Source organism: Medicago truncatula, chromosome 1 (assembly GCF_003473485.1).
Source record: "Medicago truncatula cultivar Jemalong A17 chromosome 1, MtrunA17r5.0-ANR, whole genome shotgun sequence".
NCBI classification, from domain to species: Eukaryota; Viridiplantae; Streptophyta; class Magnoliopsida; order Fabales; family Fabaceae; genus Medicago; species Medicago truncatula.
In genome coordinates, this window is record NC_053042.1 from 7,158,879 (window position 1) to 7,174,346 (window position 15,468).

General features: G+C 33.3%; 2 protein-coding genes across 4 annotated transcripts; both read right to left on the reverse strand.

Moving 5' to 3' along the window:
- Position 1: 1 nt before the first annotated feature.
- Positions 2–2,973, reverse strand: LOC25482157 (tubby-like F-box protein 5). 2 transcript variants are annotated; one of them, XM_013610669.3, is made up of 5 exons: positions 2,548–2,973; positions 1,598–2,031; positions 1,389–1,476; positions 954–1,086; positions 2–869 (listed from the first exon to the last, which is right to left on the reverse strand). In XM_013610669.3, the coding sequence occupies exons 2-5, from the start codon at positions 1,994–1,996 to the stop codon at positions 221–223; spliced, it is 1,269 nt and encodes a 422-aa protein (XP_013466123.1). In that variant the 5' UTR covers positions 1,997–2,031; positions 2,548–2,973; the 3' UTR covers positions 2–220. The 2 variants fall into 2 exon arrangements, with proteins under 2 accessions (XP_013466123.1, XP_024631168.1); XM_024775400.2 differs by lacking the exon at positions 2,548–2,973 and having other exon boundaries at positions 1,598–2,308.
- Positions 2,974–6,889: 3,916 nt separating this feature from the next.
- Positions 6,890–13,036, reverse strand: LOC25482158 (putative disease resistance protein RGA1). Of its 2 annotated transcripts, none has more exons than XM_024782407.2 (7): positions 9,726–13,036; positions 9,363–9,460; positions 8,619–8,802; positions 8,411–8,492; positions 8,058–8,312; positions 7,547–7,695; positions 6,890–7,389 (listed from the first exon to the last, which is right to left on the reverse strand). In XM_024782407.2, exon 1 carries the CDS (start codon positions 12,783–12,785, stop codon positions 9,756–9,758), a length of 3,030 nt encoding a protein of 1,009 aa, XP_024638175.1. In that variant the 5' UTR covers positions 12,786–13,036; the 3' UTR covers positions 6,890–7,389; positions 7,547–7,695; positions 8,058–8,312; positions 8,411–8,492; positions 8,619–8,802; positions 9,363–9,460; positions 9,726–9,755. The 2 variants fall into 2 exon arrangements, with proteins under 2 accessions (XP_024638175.1, XP_024638174.1); XM_024782406.2 differs by having other exon boundaries at positions 8,411–8,506.
- Between the last annotated feature and the right edge of the window lie 2,432 nt (positions 13,037–15,468).

A 15,468-nucleotide genomic window follows, 5' to 3' on the forward strand; every position in this document is an offset into this window, starting at 1 on the left:
TATGTGCAATGTCATTTTTATTTTTAATTGCTCATTTACATTACAAGAAAATATATGCTTGAGGAAATTAACAAACTTCATTGCACATTAAACATTAATCCTAAACATCTAGCATTACACAAACTTGGGCCTGCAGGGTGAAAAATGACAGTTATTTTGTGCACCATTTTCTTAAGGAAATATGTACATTTTGATATCAAAGAAGATTTCAAAGGAGTTATCATTCACAAGCTGGTTTTGTGTCAAAGCTGCTCAAACAGATTGCAAAGGCTTGAAAAGCGGAGAGAGGATATCGATAGTCCATGGTGAATATGTCCTTCCCAATTTTTCCAAATTGTAGTATAACTTTTTCTTGTTCTGCAGCCGAAACGTTTTGGCTAGGTTCTGCAGCTGCTACAAGCTGAAAATTCTTCACCGAAGCCACCGTAACCCGTCCCTTGAAATTCAAACACCAACATTGCAGTTGTTCATGCCATCTTGGTGCTTTGTTTTTCAAAATCAGTGGCTCTCTTGCAAAATCAGTGTAAGTTGAGCCAAATTCAACAACTTCTGGCTTCTTTTCTTTTGCAGATTCATGCTCATTGTGGCAATTGGTAAATTCCATAGGAGTAGGAGCAGTTCCTCCTTCTTGGACTGAAGATATGGGGATTAAGTGCATTGTACTCCGCATTCGCCTTGGACCTCTCGTACGAAGAACATTGAGTTCATAAGATACAGTTGCTACTTTATAGTTAGCAGGAGCAGGAGCAGCCCTTGGAAGTACTTGCTTCATATGAACCTTTTGTTGCAACTTGCAACTCGATGGAAGCGAAGACACATGTGGAGGATGACCATCTAAGATTGTGAACTTGGTGCCGAGAAAATTAGACCTGTTCATTGCTTAATGATCAAGTAAACAGTAGAATAATAATGCATTAACCATGAAAAAATGTGGATTGATTGAGGAGACTAACCTTAACTTTCCAATGTAAGTATTGTTAGCTCTAGAGAAATCATCAGAAACCAATGATATTAAAAATTCTGTGCATGTTGCTCTTCTAATCTTCTTTGCTGCCAAGAGAAGTTTGCTCATATCACCAGAAAGAGCTGCAAATACAATAACACAAATAGATTGAGAATAGTTAAGAGACTATTTGTTACATTTCCATACTTTAGGGACTGAATAAGAGATAAGGTAACAGTTTAATGATTGAATTGTAAGTTTACTCTGGAAAACAGAAAGATGAAAAAGAATACTACAAAAAAAAGCCTAAAAGAAGGTAATTCAAGTTTTAACAACTACATACTTCATTTGATTCAAAGAGAAGTCTTAGTATTATTTTAAAAAAATTCCAACAAAATTTTGTTACCAAATAGAGAGTAATTTCATGTGAGCACTACAATCTTACCAGGGCTTAGACCAAGATATAAACTATATGTAGAAGTAGCCCTTTCCCTCTTAATAAAACACTGAATTGGATTGTCTCTTGGACCAGGCTGAAAAACAAAATAAAGGACAAAGTAATTACACATTTAGTACCTTACACCATGTGCTTCCAAGCTTAAAACAAAAATGACATCAAATCAAATACATAAATAAAGTGAAAAAAAAAATTACCTGCTTCAGTGATATAGGGAAAGTGATCCAACCACACTGTTCAAGTGTCTTCACAACACCCTTTGTTATGTCTCTCCATAATCTACAAACTGAGGCACAAGCTACAAGTGCACGGCGAGATGGCCAAGAGGTTTCACTAGCTTCCACCCTTTGAATTATGTCTAATAGTAACTCGGGAGGTAAATTAGCCCATTGACTCTGTGATGATGATGATGATGATGATGATGACAGCGATGATGGTGTTGTTGGTACTGATAGTGATATTGGTGAAGAACATTCTGGTGCTATGTGAGATTTTCCATGTCTATGCATATGCTTAGTTTCTACACCTCTTCTATACATGTTGCCAATTCCCTCTTTCATCTCCTTGAGCTCTTTTACAATACTCTTGAATGGCATTATGATAAGTTGTGTATATATGTAGGACTAGAAATCTAGCATAGCCATTGTGTTTGAAAAGAAGAAATTAGGCTTCTTGTTTTTTATGAAAGCATACAAAACAATATAACATTTTTGCCTAAGTTCAATGTATTTAGTGTATTAACAATGATGGAATGAGAACATATATTGCAGAGAAAACAATAGGTTTGAGATTTTTCTTATCCCTTTTTATTGGACCTCTTTCAAAATTTTCAACTACGTTAATTATTTATATATTCCTTTTGTAATAAAATATTGTGATGGAAGTCTAAACTAATTTTCTCTCCTTAAAAGTAAACTTTTAAAGCAATATCAATTATCAACAAATTTATTACCACTAAAAACTTTCTTAATTTTCGTGATTTAGTCAACTTAAAGGATTGAGGTAGTAATATAGTAAAAGTTGGTACTACAAGATTTAAGACCTTAATCTAAGTACAAATTTACATTTACATATTGAGAAACCAAAAAAAAAAAAAAAAAAAAAAAGTGAAAGAAAAGCTCAAAAATTGAGAGGAAGATGCATGTACCGTGAGACAAGAGTCTAGAAAATGAGGAAATCTTGGAGAGAACTTGGAAAGCACAAAGAGTGGAGGGAATGTGGAAAGTACCTCAAACTCCAAAGGCAATGTCTTGGACAAAACAAAAAGGTGAGAGTGGATGGAGGTTGAGGTTTGTGAGGTCTATAGGTTACTACAACAAAGTTTTACACTTTCAAAACAAAGCTTGTGGAATAAAACTAAAAACTAGAAAAATGAGCATCACATACTCATGCACTTTTGTTTTTTGTTTTTCAAAGTATCAAGCAAAGCATCCCTTCTTTACAACCAAACCACATGGACAGAACAAAACTTAATTAATTTGGTCTTTGCATGAACAAAACTCAAATTGTAGTTTAGTTTTCATCTGCATCACTCACTCCTTGCACTTTTATTACTTGCCTTAAGCTATAATCCAACACAATATCTTGCGCAAAAATAGTATTTAAGTGTGGTCCACTTTAATGGGGTCAATGGTCATCAGACCCATATAGAAAGATCTTCATGATCTTGTGTTATTGGTTTTAAATTTTTGATATAAAATGCATTTCCTATCCATTGGATTTTAGTCCACGGTTTTAATCCTCCAACTTTTAAATTGATTAACTTTTTCCCCATATATGTTTTTTGAGCTTGACTTTTTTTTGTGTTAATTTTGAGGTTGAATTTTGATGATGTGAGATGTTTACATGACAATTCAGTTGATGATGTGACCTAAATTCACTAGGCTACTTGACCAAAAAAAAAATTAAATTTTTTCAATATTGAGTACTAGATGAAATGGTTAGGTCAAATGAAAAAGTATTTTTTTTTTTTTGTGAATATTGTTTTTTGGTGAATCTGAGAATTCATATGAAAAAGTATGATCAATAATCTTTGAATATTAAATTCATCAATGAGAATAAAATATTTGTTATATACGAAAATATTCAATTTAAACAAGCATTTTCCCCATAGCATAGGAAAAAAAAAATGGTTGGTTAATTTATACATTAGTGTCCTAATTTGACACCAATTGTGAAGGTTAGATTGATTGGCATTGATTCACCATAATAGAGACTTTATGTGAAAGCAGTATATTGTTCTATCAAAATAAACCAAGTGACAAACTCAACATTCCAATTGAATGTGGTACTTTATCCTAATAAAAAAACTATTCAATTCAAATGTATTTTACTTTTAGCCTTCAAATCATACCATTAATGTTGTTTCATGTTGTTATTTTCCGAATGAAATATCATATAAACTTACAACACCCCCACCCTACTCCCCATCCTCCTTCCTTTTATATGGTCTAAAGTAAAGATTTGACTACTAAAATGTTTGGATATGAAAAAGTTAGGTGTTGAAAAGGATGGTAGGATAATATTCTCGAAATTTCTTCTTCCTCCTGGATTTAGGTAAGAGGTCAGATTTTCTTGGTAGCTATACTATATTATGAATACATACATGATTCCACTACTACTATATGGAGGGGACACAATTATGTACGTCTCTCGTGAACAAAAAAGTGATTCATTAGTTTATGTATCGTTTTTTATTTGAAAAATTAAACATATAATAGTACTTTAATAGGGTGTTTTATCTCATTGGATCTAACTACATAAATTCCTTAAAAAATGTCTATAAAACACTCGTTAGTATTTCCATTGTTTTAATTACGGTCGTCGAGAATGATTTCATCAAACTCTAGCTAATCTAGACATAAACTTAAATGCGAGATAAAGTAAAATATAAAATAAAGGTAATATGTGTTTTGATTTTATTCATAAGGCAAATATTTTTTTAGGGGATTCATAAGCCAAATATGTTTAGCTTAATTTAGAAGATAATGTGATAGTTGTGTGTCAAAGTCATGATTCCTAATACTATAATGTTTGAAGCAATTAACAACCCTAGCACACGTGCCATGCCATATCTCTATCCCCACCACTTCATTATTGTTATTTTCTAGGTTGGGATTTGGTGGAAACTCAATGCATTTCAATGGACTCTTCAAAATGAACAAATATTATATTTCAAATTTGTGCAATGGCCAAAACTATTTTATCGAAAAATTTGCACGGGTAGCAGACATATAGATGAGATAACGTAAATGTACCGCATGGTCCACTCTCCAACAATTATACAACTCATATTCATTCACGATCACAAGTATATATCACTATGGCCCAGCAGAAACATGTTATTCATTCATTGTCATTTATTTGGTGTCTATATTTTGTGAATATTGTACCTTGTTTCTTAAACAGATAGGAAATGCAATCAATTATGGCCTTCTAGTTGTTTTTTAACAAACAAAAATAGATTATATTAACAATGACAGAGAGTTCTTAGTAGCGCAAGGTGTGTCAAGAAGAACCTCAAAAGTTTACAACCTAACAATGGTAACTAAAGAAAACAAAAATAAGTTAGTCAATGCCCATACAAACAAAATGGCTCGACTTTCACATATGAAAGTTTGAACCAAGAGACATCATAAGCTTTCAGCCACAAAAAAGAATGTAACTTGACTTTTTCTAGTAGCTGATGAATTATATTTTCCTTATTCTTGAAAACTTTATTATTTTGCTCATTCCACGAAACGCAAACACAACATAACCAAATAATCTGCATGAAAGAACGACGTGTTCACGAGCCACTAGAGGCAGGGGCGAAGGGCTTCAATGCAATGGGGTAGCATTGCCTACCCCAAAAGGAAAAAAAAAAATCTTTAACAACTAGCATAGTTTTATACGTAGATACCCCATTAATATATTATTGAACTACTCCAAACAATTTTGTTGGTTCAAACAGAGATGATATCAAGAAATAATGATAATCTATTTAGTTTAGTGTCAATTATTGATAAATTTGTCTTCTTAAAACTCCAAAGAACTTATCATTTTACAAATAACTATTGTTTGCTTTTATTTTCTTCGTTGTCGTTTCATTAAATATAAGTAAAAATTATTGTGAATTTACTTTACTTATTGACCAAGTTTAATATATTAGTTTTTAAAATATAATTTATTTCTTCTTTATATTTGACCCCCTCGTAAAAATTATGCTAGCTTCGCCGCTGACTAGAGGAGTCAACAAACTGAACAATATGATCCTGAAAAAGAGTCTGGATCGGGGGCGAAACAATGACATGAGAGAAACAAATGATGAGCCGTCTCTAAGCCTCCACAACAAATCACACAAAATGGCCTTCTAGTTTTCTTTTTCCCTTTCAATTTCTTATAATTTTTCTTTTATCTTGAGGCAAGGCAACTTATGTGTTTGGATCATCTTCGGATTACTCATTAAATCTTGATTGTTAGATTAATTTAATAGGTTGGAGTACTATATCTTTATTTTACCTAAAATTGAATTATTGTAAAAGAATACAAAATCTTGGTGGACAAGAAACAAAACTCGTGTAAAAGTCAAACGTATATAAAGTCTTACATTTTTTATGTAACTTCGAGCGATATTTTGGAGTTTTAAATCTTATTGATGTGAATTCACTATCACCGTTTATTCTAAACTAAAATTGGTGGCATTACCTAGAGGTGTAATAGGAAAGTTTCAATTTTATCAACCGTATCGCCCACAATTTCATCACTTCATTGCTTGCTCAAAATACATACATCATTTTTAACAATATCAATGTGTTTGCTGTAGTTCTTATCGCCATTGTCATTCTGAGCGTGTTTGGTTTAGCAGCAACAAGTGAAATATCGTGTCTCTATGTACATTTGTCGTTGTTTTTGAGAAGCTGCTGATTGTAGAGTTTGTCCAAACGCGCGTCTACTGCAATTGTACCGCCAAAACAAACATTGGCTCTAAGCTGCATGTGTTTGCCTTTGGTTGTAGTATCAAAACATGTTCTCCATGGAGATCGACGTAGAATACCATGCTAGATATTTCAAGCTCCTACGGACCATATTCTCTGACAGCCATCAACTAACACAAAATTGAATTCAAATTTCAAAGAAACTCTTCCCTAGCAATATCATCATCCATTGTTGATGGCAGTGTAACTCTGGCCATGAATTCTTGATACAATATATTTTTAACATTTGACTTAGATGAGTATATATCGTTTTAGGCACGACTTCTGCAAAACGCGATATAAGGGAAGTTGTTTGCTGGAAGAGCAATGGTGTTGTTGAAGCAGCCACAAAGAAATTATGTCCCATACATTTACTATATAAACATCATATATATCACTCCACTATCCTAATAATAGTTTTAGTCCCGCAGGATGAAATCTTAAAGATATAAATCTTGAATAAAGTTAATGTCGGAATTGTTCTTTAGTTAAAAACCAGAAGTTTGTATTATTCTCAAATTAACACAGTACTACTCATGTATGAGATTTTCATTCCTTATCATTCATCATGTCAAAATTACATAGTTGATATATTTGCATAAACCACAAGAAAGAAACAGACACCCTTAATTTTCTTTAGGTTCTGTTTGGAAATTAGGAGTAAAAGGGAAAGTAGGGTTTTGGGATGGGGAGAGAAAAAAGAATGAAAACTACTTCATTTGTATTGTTGTAAAACATAAGAACAAAATGCTTATTGCTTAAGGAAAACAATATCTCAACCTTGATAATTAATCTTACACAACATGATATGCCAAAAACTAATTCATCCTTCTGATGAGTTCGTTGATTTAGTCTTCCCTGTTTCCAGCATCACCGCCTTCAACATAATGATTTCTTTTCTTCTTCCTACCACCTAGAGGAGCTTTGAGCTTGAAAGGCCACAGGAAGTTGTTTGCCTCTCTGAAGTGAGGACCAACTGTCAGTATCTCGTGAATCAAATCTTCAATACAGATGATACCGTGCTTCCCAAGAACCTGCCCATTGTATAATGTCAGTCAAAAAATAGAAAAATAAACAGTCAGTGTAAATGTTCAACAACACTATACACAGAATCTGGACTGTTGAATCAATAAATTGAAAATGAAATCAAAAAATATATGTTAGAATATTTTAGGAATTGGAGATCTATACCATATCAATTCCAGCACCAATGGAAGTAGAGACGCGATAATGATCATCTGGCCCATATGGTTGACATAAATCAATGTTCTTCAAAAATGTCACAAATAACTTTTGTTCTTCGTGACTTCAAACTTGTTCTCCAAGGGATAAATGCCCTCCTAGTCAATATCACAAATAACATTATGAAAAGAAAACCAAGTTACACGCATGTTCTATGATGTTGTGTTTTTTTATTTTATTTTGTGTGTGTCTTGAATCTATTATAAGTTTACAAAACAACAAAAACCTTTCCATTTTGTCAAAAAAAAAAAAAAAACCTTTCCACAATAAGTTAGATTGGCTATATTATAATCCAATGACGACATTAATGCACTATTATTAATGACAAATGATAAACCATTTAAATTTAAATATTTCTTAATTATGATATGCCGATGTTCAATAGCTTTTGTTTTTAAATAGATGAAAAAAGAATTAGAAAAATCAACCACAACTGATACCTGAGAGTAGCCTATGTTACCTTTATGTGATTCAACATTTGGATCATCCATGGAAGGCTGAATATTTCGACTAACAGCAGAATTAAGTAGCATTTTGGAGAAGCTCATTCAACTCATAGCATGGGTAAGTTCTTAATCATAAAAACTTCCATTGTGGCTGAAAATTATACAGGGCTCTTGATATCTGGCAAAACAGTGGACTTAACCTGAACTCATAATCGGAATGTGGGACCGTCTCGCATAGGCCGGCAACATCCATTCATTCCACAACATATCTGAGACAAATGAACAAAGAATTTTTATTGGTAACCTTAAGCAAGTGATTCACGCAGATAGAAATTTAAATTAATTTGGTGATTAGAAACTATCATACCTCTTTTCACATTCTTCAGATAAAGGTTCAACTGGAATAATTACTGAAATCCTTATGGCATTCATCATCGAACAAGCATATGCTGCAAGAACATCGCTGAAAAAGAATGTTACATGTTTGTTGTTATCTTTATTCATGGAAAACTCAACATTCTGAAAATTTAAAGAGCATTCCAGTTTGTCTATATATAGCATGGAAGTCTCGTAACCTGTCTTGGGGCGTAGCTTAAGCTGCACGTTCAAAATTGACTGATGCTCTATCTCTGTCGTGATGGTTCTCCCACTCGGGCTTCACATAGTGAATCAAATCACGATTTCACCATCATTAGAATCAGCTTGAATAGCACAATGTAAATATTCCTCTGCAGTCTGCACCTTGAGCTCCCCCTTACACTATCAGCAAATGTCGAAAACTAGAAGTCAGCATCTGAGAAGAACTGTAAGAAAAGTCAAGCTTAATCTAACATAATCATTATCGGGCTCCCTTCGTGACCCAACAACTCCTAGTGGTTGTGAAAAGCTATCTCTCTACTTTGTTTTGAAAATTTTGTTGTTCTACTAAATCAATAAATTTTTACTAGTTCTACTAAGCACTCACAAGCAAACAAGATTTTTTTTTTAAATTTCGGCGATTGAATCTTGGCTGCAGCATCTAGTTTTCTGAGTTTCTGCAACCGTAATACGGTCACATAAGCCACATTTGACAGCAGTTCTCCACAATATAAATATGATTGCTACCATGATTTGAAACTTTGGATCAACCATGTATATCCATATCACTCAAAACAAAGATCTTCATTTATTAATTCAGAATCAAAATATATGTACTTCTGAACTGAAAAACATTCAAAATAAACTAAAATCTAGACGATTAAAACCATTTTCATCAGTACCATGTGAGTCAATTAATTGAAAAAAAGAAACAAAATCCCTGAAAAAGATAAAGAACTCACTTGTAAAAACTCTGCATATTTCGAATAACCAGTAAAAGATCTTTCATTTACTCTGGTGCTCATTCTTGGGAAAGGGTTCCAAAGAGCTCAGCTAAAGCCTGAAAAATCAGTACATAATGAGAACATGTAAAAAGTGAAGTTATAAGCTTTAAGCTATAAGATACTTGAATTAGCTTATTAAAAATAATCATAAGCTCATAAAATAACCTATAAGCTCATGAGAAAATGATAGTTACCAAATGAATCGTTTTTAATGATACAAGTTTATAAGCTATAAACTATAAACCGTAAGCTCAAATATGTGTCTTACTAAATAGACCCTAAAATAATCACAATGAAAAGGATGGAGAATAAAGAGCCTACCTGTTTAGGTGGAGATGTGAGAACAAACCATTAGGAAATCTTTAGTTTTGGAATATGGGCTATCTTGTCCCAGTCTTCCCCTGTTCCCTCCTTGCATCGCTCCGTCAATGTTGGGCATCCAACAATAGTCAACGAATCAAGTGCGGTGAGGTGTCTAATACCATCTGGCAAGCATTTTAATCTTTCACAATAAGAAATCCTCATAGATTGAAGTGATTGCAGACCTCCCCATATTTTCTCTGGTAAATACTCAAGCTCACAGCAACAAGAGATTTGCAGATGCTCCAAAGCTAGGTTGAAGCGTTCATTTGGTAACTCCTTCAAATTTTGGAAATTCCCTACACTTAGAGTTTGAAGAGAAGTAAAGTTCCGAAAAAACTCCTTTGGGAAGGATGTTATTCCTTCACCTCTATAAAGGGTAAGGGTGGTAAGACCATAAAAGCTAGAGATTGACTTCAGCATCTTATTATTACATTCATCTACATAGAGGTCTCTAACAGATGGAAGACACGGAAGTTCAAGTTTAGGGCAATTGTCGATTTCCAAAATAGAAAGACAAGGAAACGTCTCATCTCTTTCCACTTTCAACAGTCCCTCTAAGTTTGGCATCCCGCGTAACAAGAGTGTCTCTAGAGATGGGAAAATCCTTACCTCCATACCATTGTGAAATTCATTATCATCCAAGTATTTCACAGACACACCGAATAATATGAGTTTTTTTAGATATGGTAGTTTACCAAGTGATGAAAACCGTTCACAATGATTGCAAGAACCAACTTCAAGAGTAACTAAATTACTAAGAGTTCTGATCCAACTTGGAAAGCATAATCCTTGGTAAGAATGTATTTTCAAGCTCTTGAGATTTGTATGAGGTTGAAGCACTTCAATTACTTGATCATCACTGATAACAGGAGTCTTGACAGGTGTATCACCACCCTTCCATGACAAGCATAATTCATCGAGGTCTTTTTTACCCATTAAATTGGCTTCTTTAGCTTCAGATAAACTACCAACATTTTGTAAGCCTTTGATCTCCAGCTTTCCTCCTAAATTTAGATCACGTAACTCTGCTAAGCTATGTCCTTTCTCGAAATTAACAATATAAACACTTAAGGTTCTTAAGCAAGATAATTTTCCAATGTGAGGAAACATGCGAGACAATGAATTACAACCTTCAATGATTAAATGTCTAAGATTTTGTAAGCAAGACAAGTGTTCTGGAAGACAACTCAGTTTGGTAAAGGCTCGCAACTTCAAGATTTCCAATCTTTGTAAGTTATAAACTGAGTTAGGGAAGGGTTTTATGCCAAAATTGTGAAGCTCTAAATACCTCAGATGAATTAGACTACCGAGTAATGAGAATTCAAAAGTGTCTGTTCGCAAAACCCGAAGAGTGTGCTTTATTGGTATGAAACTTCCAAAGCGAAATCGAAAATAATCTGGGTTATACAATGTTCGCAATGATTCTGCATTTGTGAAGGAATCCTCTTCCAATAATATCGGACGCGGATAGTTGAAACTAATATGATGTGTGCTTTTTGACAAGTTAGTCACATATGCATTATCTAAAACCATACATTCTTGCCCCCCTACTGATTGAGCAAGATCATGGACGAGATCATGCATTTTGAAAGAAATCACTCTTGAATAATCATCCATATGGATGTCTTGAAAGAAAGATTTTTGGTACAATTCATTCCAAATCATGTTTCCAACATCTTCAACCTCCAAATTTTTTCTAGATGAAATAAATCCATTAGCCATCCAAAGATGAATCAATTCTTCCTTCATGATTTTTGTATCTTTGCGAAATATAGCACAAAAAGCGAAACATTGTTTTAAGGTTGGTGATAAATGGAAGTAGCTCAACCTCAAAGCTGGCAAAATAGAATTCTCGTGCGGTAAAGCCCAGATCTCACTCTCTTTAATTTCTAACCATGCTTTTTCTTCACTTCTTGAATGCATTAGACACCCTAATGCTTGTGCTGCAAGAGGCAATCCTCCACACTTTTTTACTATCTCCTTGCCTATTTTCACAAGCTCAGCACGCTCTTCTCTGTAATGTCCAAATGCATATTGTTTGAACAACAACCAGCACTCATGATCAGAGAGAACCGACAAAGGACGGGTTGGGCATGTTCCCGTGATTGAGGCAACATCCATATCACGAGTAGACACTAAAACGGAAGTACCTTTGGATCCACATGACAACACCGATTTCAACTTATTCCATTTCTCTTGGTTTAGTCCGAATTCAAATTCTTCATTTTTGTTCCACACATCATCCAAAACCAACAAACATCTTGTACCTTGCATCATTTCTTGCACTTTTCTTTGTATTACATCTAACTCCATTGAATCACACTTTTGTTTTGTCATGGATTCTATAATGGAACACAAAATCCCCTTGACTGAGAAAACCTCTGAAACACAAACCCAAATTTTTGTTTTGAAATTGTCACTCACCCTATCATCATTGTAAACCAATTGAGAAAGAGTTGTTTTTCCAACACCACCTAAACCGACAATGGGATAGACGGATAGGAAGTCAGAGTCCTTTGCTTGGGTGAGAAGAAACTCAACAATCTTCTCTTTATCATCTTCTCGTCCAAACATCTTTGGTTCAGCAATAAAGGAGCTGGTTTGGCGCCATTCAGCCACTTCAGTTGGTTGTTGCGTAACAGTAACACCTTCTCGTAGCATAAAATTCTTCTTACCTTCGGCAATATGACTGAGTCTGCTAGTAATTTCATTCAACCTACTGCCTATGTAATGGCGAAACATGACATTCTTTGGTTTGAAAGAGGATAAGCCCTTGATGGAACATTCATCAAGGATATCATCAAGCACATACACCGCATCTTTGAGTTGCTGCAGCCATATTTGAATAGAGCGGTCTGTTAATTGCTTCTTTTCAGCGTCTTCAAGAACAGCCTTAATAAGTTCTAAGGTGGTTGATAGTTTTTCAGCCTTTGACTTGATTCCAGATAGAGTTGCAAATTCGTTTTTAAGAAGAGATGTCAGGTTCTCAAACACAACATCAAGCAAGGCATCAGTCATTTTTTTCAGAATGGGAAAGTATGTAGGTGATAAGATTATGAGTTGAGGACGAAATATGAGTGGTGATAAATGAGATTAAATATGGGAAAGTATGTACTGGTTTGAGTTGAGGATGAAATATGAGTTGAATTGAGCAAGCAAGTAGCTGTTGGTCGAAGTATGTAGGTGATACGAAGTTTACAGGTTGAGGATGAAATATGTAAGTGATAAGAATTGTGCAATAATGCAGTGGTTGTTGCACCACAATTACTTTGAAGAGAGAAATTCTAACATGGTTACGTGATCAAATAAAAAGTGTTTGGTCACACACATATAAAGAAATATTTTTAAGGACCATCTTTTAAAGAGGAAATTGATAAAAGAATGATTGAATATTTTAAGGACCATCTTTTTATGTGTGTGTATGTTCCAACACTATTGATTTGGTCTTATGATCATGGGAGAATACCTCAAAAATTACTTTCTTAACTTTGTTTCAAACAATTTTTCTGTTATTTAATAGTATTATTTATTGTTTTGACTGTTTCAAAAGAAATATTGGTGATTACATTAAAAAAGATGAGTGTTATTTGAACAACCATTTGATTGACAACTTTAGAGACAATCATAATTTACAAAGGAAAAATAAAGTATTTGCACGAAAATCATGCAATAGAGAAATAAGTAAAAAATAATGTGAACTAGTATAGTGACCCGTGTCAGGCACAGGGAAATAAAAAAAAAAATTATCAAATGTATAGATTTTATATTATGTTATTTTAAAGTTATTTATAAGTGTGGTTATAATTTAAATTTGACATGGAAAAAATATCATCTTAATTTTGTATATAATTTGAAATATCTAAACATTGCACATAACGATTAAAGTATTTGGATTTATACTTATACTAATTATTTGTAGTATAAGACGTACTCATTGTTAAACTTAGCATATGTAATATTTTTGCAAAAATACGCCGACGTATTGTATATTATTATTTGTTGACATAATGTATTTTATTAATCATACAAACTAAAAAAAATTGTATTTTTTTTTTATATAATAGTCAGTATCAGATGTATACACCTAATCTGCGAATGCAAACGTTAATTTTTTTACAGGTGTATAAATATAGTTTGGGCTACAGAAACGCCGATTGTTATTTGTTTTTATTTTTTACAAAACCAATGATCTAATGTAAATATTGTATTTTGGGGTAACAACCATATAAAAAAAAAATCCGCGTATTGTTATACCTGAAAAGTGCATCAATTAAAAGTCAATGGCAGAAGGATCTGCTTATATAGAAATTACATGTCTCGTAAGGACCAGTACGCCTTACAAAGAAATAATAATAATAAAAAAAAAAAAAGACTTCCAAACAATACGTAACATTAGTTTTCTAAAGAGTAATGATAAGTAGACACATAATTTGTGACGCAAAAACAACACCATGGATAAAACAGTAATTTTGGTGTGAAATACAGGGATAATTTGGTAATCCACACCTTTCTTTCTCTTTTCTATGCTTTCCTCTTTCTTCTCTCCGGACCACCTCTTTTTCTCACCTCCAATGGCACTCCCTCTTCATCCATATAATCAATATACATGGTTTCATATATTAATTAGAAAAATTAATACACAAAGTTACAATGCAAATGTTTGAGAATAGAACAATATTAGTGTGCCACATGTCGTTAGTTGAATGAAATTCTAAAATATTGAAATGTGGTGACACATGTCAAGAACAGAAGAGAAGAAAATTATTTCCATTAAGGGACATGAAATAGGTCCTAAATTTATATTATATAGATATGAGAGATAAAATTATCACAAAGTGGATGTTGAAATATAATTTCTCTTAAAAAATGCACTGGTTGAGGATAAAATATGAGTGAATGTAATGCTAGAAAGTTGTTAAAGTGGTTGGTCAATCTGCAGCAAAATTGTGGTAGGTCTTGCACCACTTATTCACGGTGGCATTTACTATGCACACCGCACAAATTTGTGCATGATTCACAAAGATTGTCATGAATCAATACCAGCCATTGATATATATTAAATCTAATTGGACGGTCAGGATGTTTGACTGGCAACCTGCTAGATTCCTTTTCCTTTAAACACAGAAACCGAGACATTACCCCACAATAACATTAATTTATAATATTTTTGTTGGGTTCTAATGTTAGAATGTGTGCCGATGTTTTGCCTAGAAACATTTTCATTAACTTAGTTTACTTCTTCATCTTCATGAAGATGAACTTGTTGCCCAGAAACACAAACATTTTATTCAAAAAATTAAAACTCATAAATCATACAAAGAAAAAACTTCAAACCTTTGTCCAAATCCAAAACATATTTAAAATAAAAATAAAAAAAGAATATAGTTTGTTAAGTTCACACACAGAATTAATCGATTGATTATGATTGAAGCAAAATCAATTGATCTTTTGAAGCTTCTTGATGATGCGTTTAGCAACTTCAATTGGTTTTGAGTTTTGAGAATTAGATCTGCGCGATATTTATACAATGACGCTACCGGCAGAACGGCGCATTGAAGTTGTTAAGAGTACGACATATTCATGACGAATTTGCGGCTATTGAGTATTATTGAAGTAGAAAATCTCGTAGAGCTTTGGCCTTTGAGTATTACTGAATATAAAGCTTGAAACTCCAGCAGAAAATTTTGGGTGAATTTCATAG

Coding starts and splice junctions, on each gene's coding strand:
- LOC25482158 (XM_024782407.2), bottom strand. CDS start 12,785: ATGACTGATGCCTTGCTTGATGTTGTGTTTGAGAACCTGACATCTCTT.
- LOC25482157 (XM_013610669.3), bottom strand. CDS start 1,996: ATGCCATTCAAGAGTATTGTAAAAGAGCTCAAGGAGATGAAAGAGGGA. Junction 1,477..1,597: donor TCCCTATATCACTGAAGCAG/GTAATTTTTTTT, acceptor TTTGTTTTTCAG/CCTGGTCCAAGAGACAATCC. Junction 1,087..1,388: donor ATATCTTGGTCTAAGCCCTG/GTAAGATTGTAG, acceptor TTGTATTTGCAG/CTCTTTCTGGTGATATGAGC.